A 22,055-nucleotide genomic window follows, 5' to 3' on the forward strand; every position below is an offset into this window, starting at 1 on the left:
ACACGCAGCAGTCAGCGGTTCTAAAGCACATTTTCAGGTTGGTTTTTTTTTTGCCTTGGTGCTCAAAGAATAGTTGTCCAGAAAGCTGTTGAAATACTGTCTGAGGACTTGGCTCACCAAATGAAAAGTAAAATGTGATATTTAGTAAATAAGAAGGTAAATACACAACAGACATGTGAACAGTGAAGTACAACTTCAGAATATATTTTTGCTCAAAAATTTGCGAGTTCTAACTGCCGCCACATGTGAGGTAACTGGGTTTCCTAAGAAAAAGAAGAATTTTGACCGACTTGTTTTGTCTTCCTTTTCAGGGAAAAACTAATTCGGGTGCTTATTTGGGGTGGTGACATGCTAGGGAATTAATGAGAGCCCTGGAATATGCGAGAGCCCCAGCACAGAAAATAAAATCCACCCGAAGCATCATCCCTCCACCCTTCATCCACTCGGTTGCACTGCAAGATAAAGTCTAAATTACATGGGTGCAAGGCCTCATTTCTTGAATCTCTCTCTCAAATTTCTGTTTCTAAAATAGTTGTTTGCATGATTTGCATAAACCACATCGTTTTGAAGTTTGCAGCTGCAAATGTTACCGTATGATGTACACGGTTCGAGAAGCCCCATCTGTGGTAAAGTGTTTTAAAAATGATTGCTGCTTTACAGGCATAACATTGTTTATCTGTAATTATTTTTTTTATTTATATTTGTTTGTATTTCAAGTAGCTTAATGGTGGTGACCTGAATTTAGGTGTTCTCAGCTAATGCAGGTATGGTCGCGTACGCTGGTTGCTTTGCCACATTCATTTCAGTGCATTTGTGTTAGGTTTTGGGAGAGAAAGCGAGCCTCGAAAGGTGTGCACCGTTGTGCCTGTATTTGTACGTGGATTGTTTTCTCTACAATACAAAGTAGAACTTCGTTTCTGGTTGTGTTTGCTTAACTAATATGCGGGCTTGGCTCCGTGGTCCCGTGGCAGCCTTTCTGGCACCAGAACAACTGCTTGGTGTTTAACACTTCAATAGTTAAACAGGAGGAGCTCTTTGTGTCACTTAAGTTTTCTATTGTTTTCCTTTAAAAAAAAAAGTGACTTAAAATTGTTGACAAAAAAGTGATAAAATGGGCAGTGGAGTGCTTAACTGACAACAGTAAAATTCCTCTTCTGCATTCTTTTCAGAATTCCTGGGTAAATAATGGAAGCTAACACCCAAGATGCCATATATTTTCTGTATAAAACAGGTTTTTGGCTGTGTTATTTCTTTGAAGGATGTTGCTCTTCATGTAGACAGTATTAAATAATTAACACAGTTCAGTGCTAATTTTGGCGTCTGCTAACATTTGATTGTTTGCAGTACAGTAAAGTCTTCAGAGCAGCAAGGAGAAGCTGATCTTCAGAACATTTTATAACAATAATCATCACTTTCTCAGAGTCTAAATAATTGTTTCCCTGCATTAACACTTGGGGGTAGAAAGGTTCCTGACAGAATGGAAAGGGAAAGGAAAACAAAGGTTAAATCTTATATAAAAGTGAATGCTGGGCACAGCCTGAACTGCTTTGGGAGCTGACAGTTCTGTTGTCAAGACGGCAGAAGACGCTTGGTGCCGTCCTCTGCTGAGGCTTGTGGGATCATCCTGGCGGGTGCTGGTGCTGCGGAGCAGGCGGAGGCAGAGCTGGCAGGTGGTGTGGGAAATGCAGGCTGGCCAGGAATTTAATGGCTGTAGTTCAGGGAAGTGTCCAGACCCCGAAACCTCCGTGGAGACTGCGGTCAAAATGGGGACCCTTCTGATAAGCTCTCTGCGCAGAGAGGTGGTCAGTGCCCCGTGCCTGGAAACATCCAAGGCCAGGCTGGATGGGGCTCGAAGCAGCCTGGTCTGGTTGAAGATGGCCCTGCTCGCTGCAGGGGGTTGGGCTGGATGACCTCTAAAGGTCCTTCCAACCCAAAGCATTCCGTGATTCTGTGATGTAGGGAAGGGGCGTTCGGTGCCGAGGGGGCGGAATGGGGCAAGGCGCCCCGCAGTCCCCGCTCCCTGGGCCAGAAGCCCCAGCATTGCGCTTGCTCGAAGCCGCGGCCGTCGCCACGTCTGCCATCCCAGCGAGGCACTCCTCCCGCGTCCAGGCACCTGCTGCTCCTCCTCTTTGGCTCCGTGGAGGTTCTGGAGGTGGAACAACGCTAGCAGGCGAGGCTGCAAAATTGAGCTTGCAAAGTGACAACCTCAGAAACTTCTGGGAACCATGTCCTTCAGGAATTCAGGGAACTGGTGGAGAATAGCAAACTCTGAAATCTGTGTCATAGAGAATAAAAAAAACAGTTTCTTGTCCAGCTCATTGTAAAGCATCCCATTTGGAAAAGGAATGTTTTTTGTTTTGCTCATTCCGCAGTTGTTAATTTTAGATGAGGGTAGAATTACTTCTTGTTAATTGCAGTGAAAACAAATGGTCAAATTAACCCAAAGTGTAGAATTTTTGTTTTTGTAGTAGGAGTTGCTTAAAATTGTAGTTTACCATTATGCTTGAAACATACGTGTTTAATAAACATAGCGAAACCTGAGTTTCAGTAGAAAATAAGGATTTTGCCAGCGGTGCTCCTTGTATCTCTGGGAATAGAGGGTGTAAATGCTCCCCTGTTAACAGGACGTGCGTGTGGATCAGTTCACGTAAAGCACTTAACAAAAAGCCCCCAAACCTTGCATGGTTTAATTGGTGTTGTCATTTTCCCTGCGGTTCATCTAGGCATGTGCAAGCGACCCAGGCCTGAGGTTAGGGTTTATCAGCTCCGGGCAGGCCCACGGCAGCCGGACCGGCTCTGTGCTTGGCCAGCAATGCTGCTCCTCGCACAGCACCCTCGGATGAAGAGCAAGCCGTTGGGAGCTCTGATGCTGGGCTGGTGACCGTAGGGCTGGGTAGGAGCCTGGGGCTTGTCCAGGGGCTTGTCCAGGGGCTTTTCTTGAAGTTGGATGCTTCTTGGCCACGGGGGTTGTTTTTCTTGAAGTGGAAGAGAAGCATGACTCGGGTGCGCTCTTATTTTGCATGCAAAGTGCTGAACGCTTCTACAATACGCATTTTTTTTCCAACAATGAAGTGTATAGACAGTACAAAACTGTGTTCTGAGTCGGGAATCCTGGATTTTATTATTATTTTTTTAGATCTTTCGGCTGGTAACAGTTTTTTCAGAATGAATATTCAAAAGCTGCTTATGGAAACCCTGCGTATTTGCGTAGGGCTAGCCACGCTGGATTGAACAAAAATTGATTAACCTGGGGTCTGATGTCTTGAGGTCTGTGTCAGGAGCAGATGCTCGTGTGTGGGGCAGGGGAGGTATGGTGAGCTGGCTTCCCCGCTGTGCTCACCCCGAGGGTGTCTGAGCCTGCCTCCCTGCCTTTTCACTGCTCCGGATGGAATCTGCTTCCATTCATTGCTTTGCCTGCGAAGTGAATGGGGAATAATGTCTGCTTTGTGTAAGCTCACTGTGCTTCTGCACAGCCTGGTTAACAGCCCTGCTTTCCTCCTCCAGTTTAACAAGGTGTAGCAGAAGTAGAGAAGTTACATCGAGGAGAAGAAAGATCATAAAAGGTGTCAGATGGCTGCTGTGGCAGTAATGGCTGAGTGGACTGGGAACCGTCTGTCTGGCCATGGTGTCGTGGCTAACTGAGGTGCTGGAGGCCTGAAAGGCAAGGGTGGCAGGAGAAGGTGAAACACAAGTGGTCTGGGACCTGGAGAACCTGTAATGTAACATCAGAGGGCAGGTGAAAAGAAAAAGGGTTATTTTGTGTAACACACAGTGCAGCTGTGGCACTGGGTGCTGGGAGGTTGGGAATACTGCTAACGCCGGCTGGTTTGCAGCGATCGGGCGTGTGCAGGCGGGGCATTCTGAAATGCCGAGAGCCCGTGCACAGATCGGGGAGCCGCGAGGCTGGGCCTCCACGGCGTCTGCCCGCAGAGTGTTCCAGAGCTTTCCGAAGTTTCACGCGTGGCATGAGAAAGGGTTGTGTTTGGTTCCTTTAAACTCGCATTCTGGTACTTCCATGTAAAGCCCCTTGTATTCCAAGTAGTAGAAAACAATTGTTCCCTAGAGACTGTTGTTTGTTCCCCCCCCTCCATGCTGTTCCAGATATTTGGCTGGCATGTCCCGTATCCCCTTTAGTCACCTTTTCGCTGAAGTGAACGTATCCAGTCTGTGTTCTTCGTCCTCGTTGTTAACCTGTTCATGTGTTACGTGAAGGAGCCAAACCGGCACGCGCCGCAGGCTTTATTTACAGTTCTCCCTTACAAACGGTATCTTTCTGCTTCCCTGTTACAGCTCCGATTGCGGTAGTACTCAGCGCACTCTGCTGATTAGAGCCCGGAGTAGTTTTTTATCGAAGCACCGCTTCAGGAACGGTGTGGTCAGATACTGTGCTTGGGAAGGCCCGAGACTGTCCAGCTGTGCGTCCCAGCTGTGCAGGGCGTGCATCCCATGGCATGGCGCTGAGCACCGCTGTCTCTGGACCCGAGGGGGCTTTTTCATTTCCCTAGGTTCGCCACAGGAGTACCAGATCAAGTTTGTAGGTGATCTGGCTGGTGATTTCATATGCTTTGCTATAATAGGCACCTTTAAAACAGGTTTAGTAGCTGCATAGTTAACCTAAAAGGAATAATTTCTTGTGAGCATGGTTGCTTTAGACCCCTTTACTCTTCAGTAAAGAAGCCTGGATTTAAGCTTGTGTTGTCAGACAAGAAGGAAATACCATTAACTCTGCTTGCTTGCTTTTTCACAATGGTACAACAGTTTTTACAGTTATTCTTCTGAATCTGATTTGTTTACCTTTCCCTCTTCTCACGAAAGCCTAGTCTCAAAACTACTACCTACCTGTAACCGCTAAGATTCCCGTGAACCTACTTTACATACCTGTCCATCGCTCTGCACAGCAGAAAGCACAAGGAAGGAGAGGTAAAACAAGATCAACGCTAGCAAATCCAGTGTTGAAGGAAGAGCTATAAAAGCATTACTGAAAATGACAGGAAGAAATGCTGAAGGTGTTAGATCCTAGGTATGAGGTCTCTCGTGTGCACGTTGCACAGTTTCTCTAGCTCAGAGTGATCTGTCCTGTTTAAAGCTAAATTAAGATATGAGGCTAAAAGTTAATATTTCTTTTCCTCCTAGTGTGTGTAAAATTAGTTGTGGTGCAAAATCCCTATTATCATCCATTGTTGTTCTTTGTCAGGAAATTATTTTTGCATTTGAACTCTAACATGGACAGCACCACAGTGTTTCAACAGTTTTAAAAAAAATCGTGTCAGTATTAAGAAAAAAAGATTTAATATGCTACCTTTCCATGCTGCTGCTAGTGTGAGCAAAGCTTAGCGTACTTCCAGACTGAGCTCAGGAGTAAGCAGTGCAATTAGCATTTGCTGTGAGTGTGAATCCATTCGCAGACAGAATTTCAGAATCTGAAATAATGGCGCGTGATATTTTGACTTTGTAACGAAGTGACTATACGTGATCAGCTTGCCTTCATCGCTAGTTTGGGCAAGTGCTACGTGTAATCGTACTAACCCAGCTTTCAGGAAGAGTAAGGCGACATTTTACATTACTTTTAAAAGTGCAAAACCTTCTTGCTGCATAAGTATACAGCAAGAATTCAGTCACAGTATTTACTTTAATAGATATATCCCAAAACTTGCTGAAACTGTGGACTGTGTTCATCCAAAATGATACAGGAGTGAGTTCTGAAAACGTGCGTGGGTGTCTGACGACTGAAAATGATGCTGGTCCAGGTGGTGAAGGCGTGTGCTTTTCTGTACTTCCACAAGAAGAGGGGGGTGCTAATGGGAGCATAATCACCAATTCTGTAAGTTGCTCATATTATTATCCAAATAAACTCATTTTAATTGCTCTTTAACTACCTTTTTTAAAACACCAGGAATGCGATCACAGGGCTGTAGCCTGCGGAGTATAGTGTCAGTGCAAAGAGAAATGCTCTGGGATGCCCCGGCTGCCCTGGCTCCAGCTGAGCGTGCATCCTTTTCCACCCTGTGTCAGAAGTGCATTTTTCTTTGAGCAGTTTTTCAGCCGTTCTAGTTATGATTGCTGAGGAGCTTGGCGTTTGTTGTTGCAAGAGATAAGTCCATTACTCAGTAAAGCAATAAAACATAAAGAGGGGTGTGCTGCTGGAAAACCAGATTGTTTAGGGTGTGTTCAGTAGGTTGGGACCGAGTGCCTTGTCTTTGGCAAAGATGTAATCATCCTGCCATCTCTGGAATGTGCGGAGGCAAGATGGAACGAGTTAGGGTAGTTGCTTCCCGTAGCCTTGCTGCTCTAGATCCAGCGAAGAGAAGGTAGTGCAACTCTGGTAGCTGTTGCCATAATAGGTCATGACACTTCTGATGTTTCAGCCTTTTCTTATCGTGGAAGAAAATAATTTCTTTTGTCAACTGTTCTAGTTACTGGTTTTTTAATATTACATGGCAGCCAGAAGCAGTCTTCCTTCCTTTCTTCCTGATCTGATAGTTTTCTAGAAGTGTAAGCTAAGCTAACAAAGCTCATTGGACTAAGAAAAGGAACTGTGAAAGATTTTTCAGCAGCCCGTCTCTGGCCCTGATGGCTGCCAAGGGCTCGTGGTGCTGTAGAAGGGGTAAGGCTGGGTTAGAGAGACAGGCAGGGTGGTATCTGCGTGAGAAATAACACCACTGTACTGAAGAAGAACTCGTGCTGGTGCTGCCATCGGCCCCACATTAAACACCTGGAGCTTAAAAGTGTGTGAAAAATTTCTTAAAATGAGAAGGCTGTCTATACAAACTCCTTCAGCAAGAGTATGAAGTTGTCAGTGTGTTGGATAATTGTAGGTGTGTTGTCAGTGTCCAGACTGAACTCTGGTTCATGCAGTCTTTCATTTAAGACTGAATTATTCATAAAGCAATGAGTTAAATTCCTGAAAGCAGGGAGTAATTTAGTCACTGTTTGTTTTAGTAAATTTTTTGGGATGACTTCTTAAATACCAGCTTTGGTCCACTGAGTAAAAGCGTTGGTCATACCCTAAACGCTTTGCACATGTCTATAAGGAGTTAATTACGTTTTTAAGACTGAAAATTTTGTTTTGTAAAGTGCCATCAGACTGCTGCTCTTTTCAAAGCCCCGGCCCTCGCAGTGTTCAAGGCCGGGCTGGATGGGGCTTTGAGCACCCTGGGCTGGTGTAAGCAGTCCCTGCCTAGGGCAGGGGCTTGGAACCAGGTGGTCTGTAGGGTCCCTTCCAACCCAAACCGTTCTGGGATGCTATGATAAAGGAGTTGATGCAGCAAGTTGCCTAGCTTCTGGAGCAGGTTCTGTGCAGGCTGTTTGTTCCTGGGTATTTTTCTATCCACAAAATTACATTGTACCTCCTTTCTATTTTCCAATAAAGATAACTTTTGCAGTAGGATGAAGTTTCAGATAATGTTTACCTTACAGCCTGGTATCTTTCATGCATGTCATTTAGTGTTCAGGAGCTTCTGAGAGTAAAATAAGAATAGAATAGTTATGTAACCTACTAATATGATTTTTTATTTTTATTTTTTGATCCATTAGGTGCATTGGCTTAATTGAAACCAGCCTTGCCATCCTATGAAAACATAGGGTCCAAATGTTCACTTTGGGCAGGCAGGCAGACATAATGATAGGAATGCAAGGCAACAGCAGTATAATGATTGATCAGCGTAATAAGTGGTAGCTGCAGCATTACTGTCTGTCTAGTCATTGCTAAATATTTTGTAGGCATGGCAGAGATGATGAGTCTGCTTCCAGGAAGTTGTCCCAGCCCAGCAGTGTTTGCTTCTTCATTTACTGTCCTGTGTAGCATCCCTCTCCTTCTGTGAGGGATTTGCAATTCACAGTCGATAATGCAATAATTATCTGTTGCAGATGACAATTAGAGGACAAGAGACTTCTGTATAATATTGTTTCTATTTTTTTTTGAAGATCTAATGTTGGCTACTTGCTCTTTAGTAAATAAATGTCCTTTCTACTTTCTTTCTTTCTAAATTTGCTAAGGCAATTTTTGAAAGCATTGGAGACCTTGAAACCTTGTCTCCCTAGCTACCAGCCATCTCACTTCTGATGCTTGTAACCCCCTTCTCCCTCAATCTGTAAGCTTGCCTCTTGCCGCCTGAAACTGCTCTAGAAGCCTTACCCCTGAAGACTTAGTCATCGTCCTTCATAGCTTTCTCGTTTAGAGATCTACGTTGCTAGATATACATTTTGACACCAGGTCAAGTAATGAAAAAGTGACGAACCGTGAGGGAAGAAAAATAATAGATGAAACAAAAGCAAATTACCCACCGTTTTGCTAACATGAGAACTAAATTTTAGCTGTAAAGGCAAATTACGTGATTTATACAAGTCATGGAAACATCTGTGGGAGTAGTTACCTCCACCTTGACATCAGTCCGTAGGATCTTGGGGATTTGTGTATTTCCCTTTTCCCTCCTGCCATTCTACTGGCAAAATTAATCTTGGGTGTTTCTCAGTGTTTCAGCCTCTAAAAATATTTTACGTGGATTGCTTTATTTTTGGATGCCTTTTGAAAGGCAGCCACAGTACAGAAATTGCTTGATACCTCTCCAGATATCGTTAGAGCAACCTAGGACTGTCTTGAAAAAATGAAACTGTGTAGAGCGTTGTTCATTAAACTCCTTTTCTCCGAGTCCCTTTGTGCAGTGAGTGGTGTTTGTATGCTAACTGCAGGTAGGGGCTGGGGGTCAAACAGTTTCTCTTATGTTTGAAAGACTGGGTTCTTCCAGAGCAAGTGAGTGGAATTTTTTGTTTTGAACAAAAGACTGAATATTGAAAGTTAATTTCATTGGGATTGTAGAGTTGGCAACTTGTGTGGCTTATTTTGTTGTGTGGGGGGTAGTCTCTTCCCTCTTTTTTAAACTCTGCCTCCTGGGAGTAGTGCCTATTAATCTGGCTTTTGCAGCAATGGTTTCCAGGCTTCCAGAGCAGCAAGTTGCTGGAGCACGCAGGTTGTCTTGTCTATTAATCTGGCTTTTGCAGCAATGGTTTCCAGGCTTCCAGAGCAGCAAGTTGCTGGAGCACGCAGGTTGTCTTGGGAGCTGTTGGTGCAGTCACATAAGGAACAGTTCCACTGGTTCAGTAGACTGCCTGCAGACCGCTGACAGGCCTGGTTTGGGGACTCTTGGCTGCAGAAAGTGATGAAGTAGCCAGTTTGCATCGTTTTTTCCAGTTAAAGGCAGGTATTTATTCTTCATCTTCTTCCCGTTATTCTGAGTTTCCTGTCTGTTTTCAAGAAGTAGTATTCTCACTTTCAGGTTTTCTGAATAAGTCTCATCAGCATCCTCTTCGCACCACCAAAGGTCAGTTTGGTGGTAAAAGAGGTGGTATTTTGTACAGCATTTGACATCGATGGATGTTTTTTAATTAGAATTTCTAGCAATGGTGATTTTGTAAAAATGATTCTTATTGTAATTTTTTTTACTTGTGTAGTATTACCCATGTGAGACTGGCATTCTGAATTATGCACTGAAGAAGTAAACTTTTAGATGGTTATTTGATGTATTTAAAATACTGATGTATTTAAAAACACTTCTTTTCAAAACTCTTCTGAGGAGATGATGGCACGTTCCACAGCTGCAGAGACGTCGGGCAGCATGGGCTGAGGACCAGGGGCTCGCGGGGCTGCCCGGGGCCTCTCCAGCTCCCCCCGCTCTCGGGTGAGCCGCTGAGCTCCGAGACTGAGGGGCAAAGCCGAACGCGGGGCGCGTGGCCAGCACGCAGTTTGTATCCTTTGGTGGTGGGGTAATCTGACCATTACGAGACCAACTTTCCTCCTTTTTCAGGGAGATTTACATAGCCTGACTATTCTTATCTCCTGCCGCTGTAGATTTTTGTTCAGCAAGTCCCTTTTCTCAGTGTTTACTGCAACTTCACTCATCCGTTGGAATTCATACCCAACCCCCCCAGTTTATCACAACTACACATACAGTTCTATTGATATTTAAAACAGAAACCAAAAGGTACTAGAAGACCTTTTAAAAACCTTTATGAAGGCTTTGATTCTGGAATGTCCATGTAGTCCAGCAGCAGGGGAGAAAGTCTGTTTTTTTCGGTGTTTCCCCCCCAAAGGCAGAGCCCTGGCTATGAAGCCTGGGGTGTCGGAGTCTTCCAGCTGCCGCCAGCAGTGAAGGACGGCCTTCCCTTCGGCTGCCGACCCGCCTGTCGGTGCGTCCCCCTCGCTGTTCCGGGGATAGCCGTGGAAGTTCTGCATGGAGGTCTGTGCAAACCGCCTGCAGCGAGATGTAAAGGGCTCAGTGCTAGTGATTTCCATCGTGAGGCGGTTGTGCATGATGAACTGCGAGCGAGTTTTTAGTATCGCTGTTACTCCTTTGTTGTGGTCTGTGTAACCTCAAAAGGAAACAGAAATGTTTCATAACCTGCTAGGGAGGCTGCTTCAGTTTCTTCTCTGTGGCTGCCAGATCCAAAAACTCATGAAAAACATTATAGATGATTTTTCACAATTTGAATATTTGGCGTGATAAAGAGTCATGACTGAAACCTATGAAATTAGTAGCTCGGTGTCATCGTTGTTAAAACAGTTAGCAGTATTCTGCTGTAATTCACTTACTGTGGCGGTGGAATCATTCTGTAGCTTCTGTCCACACGTGACTGCAAGCTCGTGTTTGCCGCTGAGCACCGTATCTCACACCGTGTGAGAGCTGAGGCTCTGCACTACCCCTGTCTTGTAGCAGGACTTACACTGTGTCAAAAGCCACCTGAGCTTGACAAAATCTTTTCTGCTTTCTCATGAATAGGGAGGAAACTTTGAGATTCCTTCCCTGTAGATCTGAATTATTGTCAACAGTAGAACAATGGAGCAAGATCATTTTCAGTGACCTTGAGTTCATCTTCTTAAACCAGCTGAATCCAACTGAACAGCTTTTTTGGAGTATAGTCTTTTTTTAATCATTGCTGCTATTTTTGTTTCGATTACTTAACAGTGCGAGTATTTGAGTATGGTAATGCTGAGGCCATAGTCCATAACAAGGAGATTTTTTTTTTTTAAACTTTCTACAAGGTCTGGCATCCCGTGGCAAGATGGTAGTTGCAGAGAATTTAGTCCTTTTTGTTTCCTCTCTTCTTCCGCCGCCCCCAGCATCAATTGCAATAACCAGTTTACTTTCAGGCTTTCATCCCAACGCTTCAGTGACAGACTTAGTTAATGAGTGATGCGAAGGGTGCACCTGCAGACTCATTTATGTATGATCCAGTAATTTATCTGTATGAGGTGACTGACACTTCTGACGAACTTCCCAAACTGTATTGTCATGCGCCAGTTTCTTTCCAGTTGCAGACGTCAATTTTTAGACTTGCTTTCATTTCAGCATGCATGATCTTCCAGTGAAGAAGTGAGAGCTCTTGTTTTGCTCAAACTCACTAATAGCTGACAGGGCTCTTTTTGGAAGGTGCCTTACCCTCCAAACTGCAGAGACGCCCGTTAAACACGCCAAGCTGTATCGTTTGTAATGCGGGGGCATGGGTAGGCAGAAAACTCTGTGACCTTAAATGTTTCAGAAGAAACGGTCGTCACTGTTCTTCACATTTCCTTGCATTCCTTTTTGTAAATGAAAGAATATCTACCAAGGTGTACGTGTTGCATTTTGGAGAGGTGGGAAACAGCTTCAGTGCTCTTCACCAAACAGTCTGACGGTGTCTAAAATTTTGGTATTGGAAGCTGTATTTAGTTAATATTTTGCAGTACTGTATTTCAAGCCTTAAAAACATTCCTTATTTGTAAGGTCATTTCAAGCTTTGTTGTAATACTTTCTTCACGTATGTGGCTTCTGTTAACTTTTGGTTGACTGGTAGAGTGCACCTTTGCTCCAAGGATACGGTTAAAGCTGGGTGTTCTGGCCTAGAGCTGCCGGGTGACGTGGCTGGGGCGATGCTGACACACTGTGGTTTAAGCTGCGCTGAAGACAGCCCTGTACTAAGAGTAGGTTTGGTAAGAGGGTTTTCCTGGCCAGTGCGGACAAGTATGTTTAATTTTTCTTAATCCTGTATTGTAAAATTTGAAGAAGTCTTTGGCATCGTTCTGCTTGAGGCGAAGGAAAATAAGTTGCTTAATGAAAGCTGGGTATGATTTGACAGTTCTTTCCTATGGGCTCGTAAGGACATCAGAGGAAGACATAAACTACTGGTTTTCAGTGCTATAGTTGAAAATAGATGTTGTCATACTGCATACTAGCAAATCTGTTGAGCAAGGGGTCTTTTGTTTGTGCAAAGTATTTATTGTAATGGATGAATTTTATTAGAAGTTAAAAATTTCCTTTATTCACTGAAGCAAAAAACATTCACTAGTGTTACCTGGGTTCCAGATCTGAAAGCAGTGTTACAAAATGTGCGTCAATATATGTCAGGAAAAGCAGCAGCGGCACAGATCACGATTCAGTTTATCTTATCGCTGAATAGTATCTCTCAGAAGCTGCCTCTGTTTAGCTTTTAAGTCAATTGCTTTTGCTGTGATCTCTCCTGCGTTTGCTCCCTCCTCTCTGCTAACCATTCATGTTTCTGAGGAATGTAGAGCAGATTCATGTAGAAAGCACTTTATTTGCTTAGTTAAGGACGGGTCTTTCCCTGTAAAATACGGTATCAACATTTAAATCCTCTGTTAAAATAATACTTGGGGCGAGCTTTTAGTGAAGATCTGACTATTCCGCAGACGTTTGCTTCAGTTTGTTTCTAGATACTGAGTTGCCTTGATGATAAATTTAAAAAAAATAGTACAAATTACTGGTGTTCATGTAGTGTAAGCAGTTGTTGCATTGCTGTCGGCATGCTGTGTGCTTCCAGAGAGAAGTGACCCAGAGGACAGCTGCCCTGTGAGACTCCAAGCTTCCTTGGCAGACTCTCACCGTGCTGCTGTTGAAAGATTAAAAAGAAAACAGGGAAAAAAGCAAGCTGTGGAAATAAACCTAGTGGTCGTCCGTCCCTTTTCCTGGTCTTGAACTGCAGCAGTTTAAACCTGTCCCCCCGTAGCAGTGTCGTAGCCAAGTGCCGTTTGCTGTCCCTTGCTGCAGCGTGGCCGGGCGGGAGCCGCTGGGCTGCAGCCCTGCTGCTCGTGGGATCGGGACTGGAGATCAGGCCTGCCTTTGCTCTCGGGCTAATGCTGAGGAAGGTGCGCGCTTTGCTGTGGGTGCTGGGCGCTGTGTGTTTCGGCGTACACCTCTCACTTGTGCCTCGGGGGGGTTTGCTGGGTCCTAGCCAGCTTCCGAGCGCCGTGTTTGAGCATTAGGCGGATGGTCTGCTGTAACTCTCGTCTGGAAAGAAGTCTCCAGCCCGATCTGTTTCTGTTCGTGCTCAGGGCAGAGGTTATGAGTTCTGTGGAACTTTCAGCAGAGTAAATCATCAGGAGAGGAATGCTGGCTGTGGAAGCACCTTTTCTTGTGTGCTGGTGATTGGAACAAGGCTGCGAAAGCATGTTGTGCACACCCAGCACGGCTGTCGGGAGCGGGCGGGCTGCGGAGCGGCTGGTGGCCGATCCTGCTTCGCCGTTCGCGGGGCTTACCCTAGCTGTGGCCTTCCTTCCCTGCATTTTTCTGAAAGGCTCCGGCAAGAGTCGCTCAGTGATTGCTGTAGCTCCTTCCGCTCCATGTCGCACGTCTGTCCCTTCTGTCTCGGAGACGCTCAGCTGCGCTCGGACGGGAGAGGAGCGGCTGGGCTGCCTGGTTCCGCTGGAGGCAGCCTTGCAAGTTCCTGCAAGTGACCGGCACCCCGCGGACACGGGTGGGGAGCAGGGACACGGCGAGGGGGTGAGCGGGGGCACGGGTGGGAGCAGGGACACGGCGGGGTCGGGGGGGAAGCGGTGGCACGGGTGGGAGCCTGGTGGGGAGGGCGGCGCTGTCCATGGTGCTGGCGGGCCGGGGCCGAGCCGGTGGGGCTCCCTGCGGAGCCGTGTCCTTCCTGGAGGACAGGTGACCCCCAACCCCTTCTGCCCATGCGCTCAGAAACTTGTGCATAGCTTTTGGGTGTAAAGCCGTTTTGCTTACAGAAGTTGGTGATTTCCGGGGTTGTGTTACTGGAGGGCTACAAGGATGGTGAGGGGACTGGAGCATCTCTCCTACGAGGAGAGGCTGAGGGAGCTGGGCTTGTTCAGCCTGGAGAAGAGAAGGCTGAGAGAGGACCTTGGAAATGCCTACAGATATCTGCAGGGTGGGTGTCAGGAGAACGGGGCCAGACTCTTTTCAGTAGTGCCCAGCTACAGGACAAGGGGCAGTGGGCACAAAATGAAGCAGAGGAAGTTCCAGCTGAATGTGAGGAAGAACTTCTTCCCTCTGAGGGTGACGGAGCCCTGGAACAGGCTGCCCAGGGGGGAGGCTGTGGAGTCTCCTTCTCTGGAGAGATTCAAGGCCTGCCTGTACGCAGTGCTGTGCAGCCTGCTCTGGATGACCCTGCTTTGGCAGGGGGGTTGGACCAGATGATCCCCAGAGGTCCCTTCTAACCCCTGCCATGCAGTGATTCTGTGTGGTGTGGTAGAATGGACAAGCTAATAGCAGGGCTGGTGTATCTAAGAGAAACTTAACAGACACTTTAACGAGTTGAGATGGTTGCAAGGGTTTACGGGGTTTACAGTTTGATGGTTAAACCCAGTTTATTCAAGAATACATCCACTTCCCTGCAATCGTGCTGAAATGATCCACCAGCTTTTGGTGCACGAGCAGTGGAAGGAAGCGTTGTTCAGTTGTTGGATCAGGAAGATGCTTGTTCAGTCAAAGCAATGCAGCTTTAAAAATAGTGGGACTTCAGTTCATGGAGTTGTTTCCTATCTCTTGTTTTAGTGGTGGTTACATCTGTTTTAAACAGTTACTGTAGCAAAACTTAGTAGCAGTGATGGGTAGATACTGGAAAATGTAACCTCTAAAACATGTGTGAGGTGGTGAAGGATTTCCTTTCCAATTTGTCCCAAGTGAGATTCAAATCTTACTGTTACATTTGATTAAATTTTTAGGTTTTTTTTTAAAAAAAGCAGTAACACTGTGGAAGTCTTAAAGTAAATTGTTAATTTAAAAAGCCTTCTATTAGAATCTTGTATCTGTACAAAAAGGTGAAACACCAGAAAAAGTAGTTTAAAAATTCATTTTTATTTACTGAGACTTGTTTATGAGATGCTGACTATAAAGCCACATGGAAACTTAAGAATCCATTTGTGTTCTTTGTATTTGTATTCTGCAAATAATAACCAAAACGGGACAGCATTCATTTATTTGAGGAATTTTATGGTTGGACACATACCAGTACAATTGTTGTGCAGTAATTCAAGTAGGTACTGTTTTGCACAAAAGCATGCCATTTGTGTGTCTCATAAGCACTACCTGAGACAGAAATGTTGATATAGCTGATTAATTTTTCAATTTTTTTCTGTGTTAGCTGGAGATACAGATGATCCTCCAAGAATCACTCAAAATCCTGTCATTAATGGGAATGTAGCAATGGCTGATGGGCATAACAACACTGAAGAAGACATGGAAGATGGTAAGTAAATAGTTGATAAAAACGTGTGGTTTGTTGGCTTCTTTATTTTTATGTTTTTTGAGGACAAAATGGTACATGTCTTACCTGTGTCCTCTGAACCGCAGCTCGTTAAAAAAATGAAAACCTCTGTAGTTGCAACTGCTGGTTTTCTGTACAGGTGTCCTTTTAACGTAGCTGTACAACAGGATCAGGCATCTGAGGGCTTGGGATGTTTTTTTTCCTCTTTCTAGGAACTGATTTAAAAATTGCTGAAAGTGAGACTGTCCATTGTTATGTTTTGTGAGATGTCTCTTTAAACGTACTGCAGCTGGTGCTTTGCTGAGCAGTAATTTTGTCAGTTAGGCAATTCCTTCAGGACGTTTAGAATCCTTATCTGTCCTGCTCTCGTGTCAGGTCGCAGCTGCGATCAGTTTTTGTCTTGTATGGGAAGTCAGTACCAACTGTTCTGTCGAGGAACATTTTTTTCCCACCAGCTCTGATGCCCTTTTATGTGCAAGTGCAAAGGAAGAAGTATATATTGATGCCCTGTTAATAAAAGGGGAACATGTGGTTTTGAAATCTTTTGGTTGGTCTGTTAAATGAAAATAAAGGTGTACAGATTTTTCTCTTACAGAAGATCAAATAAATTTTTAATAGGTTTGTCTGGGTTTATTTAAAGAAAGATAGAGTTTGTAATTCATTGTAGTCTGTTACTATGTTTAGTGAGGAAAATATACAATGATATTTCTTCTCTTAGGAGAGGATATGGGGGGACTGCTATTATTTTTAAGAACTAAATAAAATTGAATTGGGTGAAGGGAGACAAAACAGGAGCAGGATTTGTTTCCCTCTGCGTATTTCGTGCTGTCTTGGGAGAGTACATTCAGGACTAGGCTTAAACATTTATTTAGGTTTGTGCAAAATGTTGAGTGATTTTTGTTTGAGAGAAGTCAGAGCGTGAGGTTAAAGGTCAAAAAAATGCTTACTTTCATGTGTTCAGGGAATGTATAATAGAATACTGACAGAGAAATTAGCAATGCTTCATGAAGAGAATATGGTTTAAATTCAGGCCAAAACCATCTCACAGTTGAATTGCCTCTGTATCATTGCCAAAGATAGTTTCCTATGATCAGATTCTCTCAGTAAAGTAAAAAGAAGGTCTGCTTAGCCTATGAATTCTTTTTGTCCAGTTGCCTGGTCTCTTTGAGAGCTTTGACTGCTTGCTCAGAGTAACTGGCTGAGACTGAAATAGGGAATTCTCTTTTTATCAAGATTGAGCTACCTGTGATAATAAAGGATGTTAAATGTCTTGGGTCATGGTATTTGGAAGGTGGCAGGAGGAGATCACATGGGTTGATGCTGACCGTCAAGGACAGCTCTGTTGAACTTCTGTTCTCGGTAATGATGTTCGTAGGGAGAAAGCCTGAGAGTGTTTGCTGTCGATACAGCTAGTAGATAACACATTGGTCAATTGGTATAAAACTCTGTCTGGAGGTTGGTCTGTATGTGCTCGCACAAATTAAGCAAAAAGGACTCAATCTGCAGAAGCAGCTGATGAAACCGGGCCACATCAATGTTGTCAAGTAATCAGATGTACACTTCTTAGTTTAGAATAACTGAATACACTTTTTAACCAAAAAACTGCTGTAAACCAGTTTGTCATTTACCAAATATTCAACTCGTCTCAGAACTGAATGTGATGGTGTCATGGTAGGGAGAAGTAGTACCTGAAGGTATTTGGCAAAAGGCTTGTGAAAGCTTCTGTGTTGATGGTAGTACTCGTGTCTTTGTGGACTTCAATATGGTGAGGAGCTTTGGCCCGCTCTGCTGTGGCACATCTTTCAGGGTTAAAATGTGATTGTTAAGCAATACTGTAACAGTTCCTCGTTATCACATTGGAGTAAGGAGTGCCTGGCTACATCTTGGTGCTGTTACAGCTCTGCATTGACACAGATAGAAAATGGTGTTATTGCAAAATGTTATAATTGCAAAAACATTCCTGAAGGCTTGCATCACGCAAGTGGATGATGCCGCTTTTCCAAGTCTTGTAAATCAGATTAGTTGCTTGCTGTTGCATTATTTACACATCAGTGCAGTTACTCTCTTGCTGTCCTGGTTTGCAGCATGATCTGTGTGGATAATGCACAGCTTGGAGGTTCACAAGATAGGAAGAAATGGAGGAGGGAGACATTGGCCTCTTTGATAAGCATGCTCTGTTATTCATAGCAAGTGGGATCAATCTGAACTGATAAAGAATGCATGAAGAGAATTGAGATACCTCTGCAGTGAAAATCTTAATGAGATAAATGGTTCTTGTGAAGGAGGTGAAGAGTAGGATCAAAGGTTGATGCTTCCAGCTGGGTCACAGAAATTGGCTTGCTGGTGAATTTCTGAGTTCAAGAAACTTTTGAGGTGCTTTTGGTCTTCCTGCTTAGCACAAAAGGAAATGACTGGTAAGACTGGAAGAAAGTGCAGCTCTTGTCCCCTTTGCCAGGCGGCTAAGCGCAGGTGTTGGGAAGAATTCGTGGTGGGGGCAGCAGCAGACCATCAGCAGGGCTCTCGGGTACGGCTACGTTCTCTGGGCGGTTGGGCTAGGACCTGTTGTTGCAGTGTGTCACGTCTTGGCGGTTAAAAAGAACCAGGTGAAGTAATGTGCTGTTCTTCGTGCGGAGAACAACGTAGTGAACCAGGCTTTGTGAGCTGGTATAGCAACTTCTGCAAATAAAGTAAAAAATAATGAAAATAAGGCTCTGATCAAACTTTGTTTGCAAGTGCATCAGTATTCGAAACAGTGTATAGAATAAATTCTCTTAGAAGTTAAAGTTCAAAGAGAAGGTCCCCAGCTAAACATAAACTCACGGCTTTGCAATTACCTACTGAAGTCTCATTTCTGTGAAGAACTGCAGAGGCTAGGAGGCTTTCGGAAGCATCCATCTTAGCCATATGCTAGCATTGCATGCTGTATTTGGATCATTATTAAAATATTCATAGAATATTCAGCCAGTTTCTTCATTAATAATTCAGGTTCAGAATATTTTAATAACATCAGTGTACTTTAAAGGTAGCAACTTTTGCTAAGATAATAAAGAAATCCGCTTTTCTCAAAGGTATCAACACTTAAATATGTGCTTCAGTCTTAAAATGGATCGCCTTCTGTATTTGGATCTCTGATCTGAGCGATATTTGTTGTATCAAGGTGCTAAATGTGACATTCATCTCATCGGTGAAAAAATCTTTGCCACCTAGCAAATATAATGCGTTGCATGTAACTTCACCAAGCGTTGTCAGCTGGGTCTGTTCTTTTTACCTTGTGTTCACGATCACGTGTCCTATTTGTAGCTCAGGGATTTCTAGAAGTCTTACTTGGTAGTCACGACTAAATTACCCTGCTCTCAGTTGCAATCTTGTATTGGGAGCTGGTGGACATGTGTTTGGTGAAAAAAAAGTTCTATTTATGTGCTCAGAATACTCATCACGCTTACTATTTGAACTTCGGGATTTTTTTAGTATAATTCATGTTTTAATCGATTGCACTTGCTAATAATGTGACCTTTCTGGAAGGTTGTTATGTTGAGGGGTTGTGTTCTGTATTTTTAAAGGAACTTCTATTTTAGAGTTGACCTATGTTATGAGGCTGCGTTTTTGTAGAGTCATCGCTAGCGATAGCTCACATATTTTACCAAGCAGAGTACCCTTCCCTGGTGAGCCCTTGTGCACAGGCTTTCCTGAAAAGAAACCCAGAAATGCAGGCAGGCTTTCTCTGAAGCATCTGCCAGTGCTGCGTGGGCTGCCTGCTCCAGCTGGCGCCGTGGCAGCGCCGCTGCATCCTTGTGCGGGAGCGCCCCGAAAGCTGCTCACAGGAGCAGAAAGTGAACCTGGGCAGCTTGTGCCTCGGGAGCTTGGGCCGAGCCCAGGAGTGCTGCTCTTGGTTGTGAAGAGGGAGGTGTTCTCGAGCTGGTTTGAGACGCCGTCTCTGGTGCTGTGCGAAGCTTTCAGAGTGGACACCTGCTTTACCTGTACAGAAATAATCCATTTATCGTATACCGTGCGCCTCGCCACATAACTTCCTGATCCGATGCCTGTCCCGGTGTCGTTGTGCCTCGGTGCGTTGGAGTTTGGGTGTCGCTGCACTTGTGACACGTCTGCTTCGGTCCTGTGTCACCCGTGGGCGGTGTGAGAGCAGCGGCCCGGCCGTGGGTGCTGCCCGCCTCCTCGTACGCTACTCAGACCTCCTTGTGCCCGGTAGCAAATCTGGTGTTGGGCTGGAGCCACAGACAAGGCGGGGAGCGTCTTGTGCATGCTCTGTGCTTCAAATTGCTGGGGTGAGTTGCAGGTTCTTCCTCCTGGTATGCAACTGGAGACATGTCACAATAAAGAGAGGCCAGGCACGTGCCTTCCCGGAGCTGTCTCGGTCTCCTGTACCCTGTTGTAGCTCTGTGCATCAGAAGCAGAACAGATCGTGGTATACAGAGAACTGGGGATGTGGGAAGAAGGCAAAATTAGTTTAATTGCATGTGTCAAAATAAGCTATTAAAAAAACCCAAACCCCACCACATCAAGTGTCTCATTTAACTTTGATTTAGACCACTAAAAATCTCTAAAATTTTCACATACCACAAAGAATACAGGACCTTACTCTTGAGCTATCCTTCAGCAAAGTGTCAGGAGGTTTAAAAAAAAAAAATCACCACTAAAACAAGCCACAGGGTTCATCTGTTTTGAAAAGATACTCCTGCAAGCAGAAGACAACTACATGGTGACTTGGTATCATTAGGGCAGTTGAACAGATTGTGAAAATCCTTTGCGCATCTTGGTGCATGCAAGCAGCTAACTGGAACTGGGCTGTGAAGGTACTACACAGCACACCAGAGTTAAGAGTGGGCTGTGATTTATGTTGTAAAGCATTTGATGTTTCTGCCTTGCTGTACCCGCTGCTTGAGAAGAAATTTGAGTGGTAGCAAAAGAATTAAAATAGTGTGCAGAAGGAACACGTCTCTCGGCGCTGTTTCCCTGCACGGTGTTGCAGTGTTCTGCAAAACGAGAAAATGGAATCTTCAGTTGCTAAGGAGTTCAGTGCCTCGCAGGTTTTGGGGGTTTTTTGGTTGCTTCCAATATCCCACTACATAAAACATGCTCATGTTGCGTGATTTGTGGAAACGACGCTTTGGAGTGAAGAACATCAGGTTTATAACGAATTTTGCGTGTATGTGTTACAGATACAAGTTGGCGATCAGAAGCAACATTTCAGTTTACAGTGGAACGCTTCAACAGATTGAGCGAGTCAGTTCTCAGCCCTCCCTGCTTTGTACGGAATTTGCCATGGAAGATCATGGTTATGCCACGACTCTACCCGGACAGACCACACCAAAAAAGCGTAGGATTCTTCCTGCAATGCAATGCTGAATCTGATTCCACGTAAGACCCTTTTAATTATTGTACAAGTCCTCATTAGATCCTGGTTGATCTGTATTGCAAGAAATACAGACATCTAAATAAATTATTTTACTTAGCTTTCTGCAAGAGGAAGGAACTCTTCCAAGGGTTTGAGTCCCCTTGTTCCCCCACCTTTCTAAATCCCAAAGCATAGGAGTAATCCTCTCTTGAGGTGGAGCTAAAAGTAGCTTGTGTAGCTATGAGTTTCTGGTAGAATTTAGATATATTTCTGTTTGATTGCCGGGGAGAAGTCTTTGACTAACAGTTTTCTTGGCATGGAAAACGTTCTGGGTTGGTTTCAAAAAGAAGTGCTACTGGAGCTCCTCTAACCCTGCAGAGCTATAAACCCCATCCCATAAAGAGTGTGAGCAGTTAACTGCGAGCAGCGGAGGTGGAGCGGTGTGTGGGGCTGTCGCCTCCTGAAAGAGGTATGTTGCTCACCAAGCAACATACGAACATGTACATGTTCTTGCAGTCCTGCGTGCAAATCAAAATTGCTATCTTTGGCCACTTTTGTAAATAATAGGGAAATTTCAAAATGTAAACACAAATTTCTGGGGTATTACTGCCGCTTATCCAGCTAGAGTGCAGACCCCTGATAGATGTCCTTTCCAGTAGGGTGACTCCATTCCTGCACCAAATCTCACACAACCTATAGTTCACTCTGAATAAGGTGTTGCTCTTTTCCATTATTTTTGTAATCTGAAAGGCGAGTGCTCGGTGCAGAACGTAAAGAAGGTTGTAAGTGTATTAACTAGTCACGGGAGAAGTGGTTCACACACGAGTAGTCACAGCAGAAGGACAGTGGGATCTTCAGCAGTTTCAGCCCAGATGCGGCTAGTGGAGCTAAGCAAGCAGTAATGCTGCTGCATGAGGGTGGCAAGACCTTGTCCGAACGGGTATTCAGTCTGATCATCTTGTGTGAGTGGGATGTGTTTGAAGGGGAACGGTCATAAGGAGGTGCTGCTGAGAAAATCAGAGTGTTGGGGAGTTTATTTTGTGGGAGGGAGGGTAGAATCGCCTCCGCCTTTGCTTGGCGAAAGGCTGAGCTATCACTCTCTGGAGACACCAAGACGGCTCTGCGTTGGCCTACCCATCTGCGCTGGAGCAGGTGAGAAACAGCTCGCCTCGGAGAGCAGGTGGCTGCTTAAACC

The 22,055-nt window shown here is 44.7% G+C and overlaps 1 protein-coding gene across 1 annotated transcript in view; it reads left to right on the forward strand.

Moving 5' to 3' along the window:
- USP7 (ubiquitin specific peptidase 7) overlaps window positions 1–22,055 on the forward strand; it is a 74,580-nt gene that overhangs the window by 17,610 nt on the left and 34,915 nt on the right. Inside the window, exons 2-3 of the mRNA XM_075437042.1 lie at window positions 15,385–15,489; window positions 20,685–20,883. Coding sequence (XP_075293157.1) covers window positions 15,385–15,489; window positions 20,685–20,883 — 304 coding nt within the window. The remainder of the gene's footprint in view (window positions 1–15,384; window positions 15,490–20,684; window positions 20,884–22,055) is intronic.

Source organism: Opisthocomus hoazin, chromosome 15 (assembly GCF_030867145.1).
Source record: "Opisthocomus hoazin isolate bOpiHoa1 chromosome 15, bOpiHoa1.hap1, whole genome shotgun sequence".
NCBI classification, from domain to species: domain Eukaryota; kingdom Metazoa; phylum Chordata; class Aves; order Opisthocomiformes; family Opisthocomidae; genus Opisthocomus; species Opisthocomus hoazin.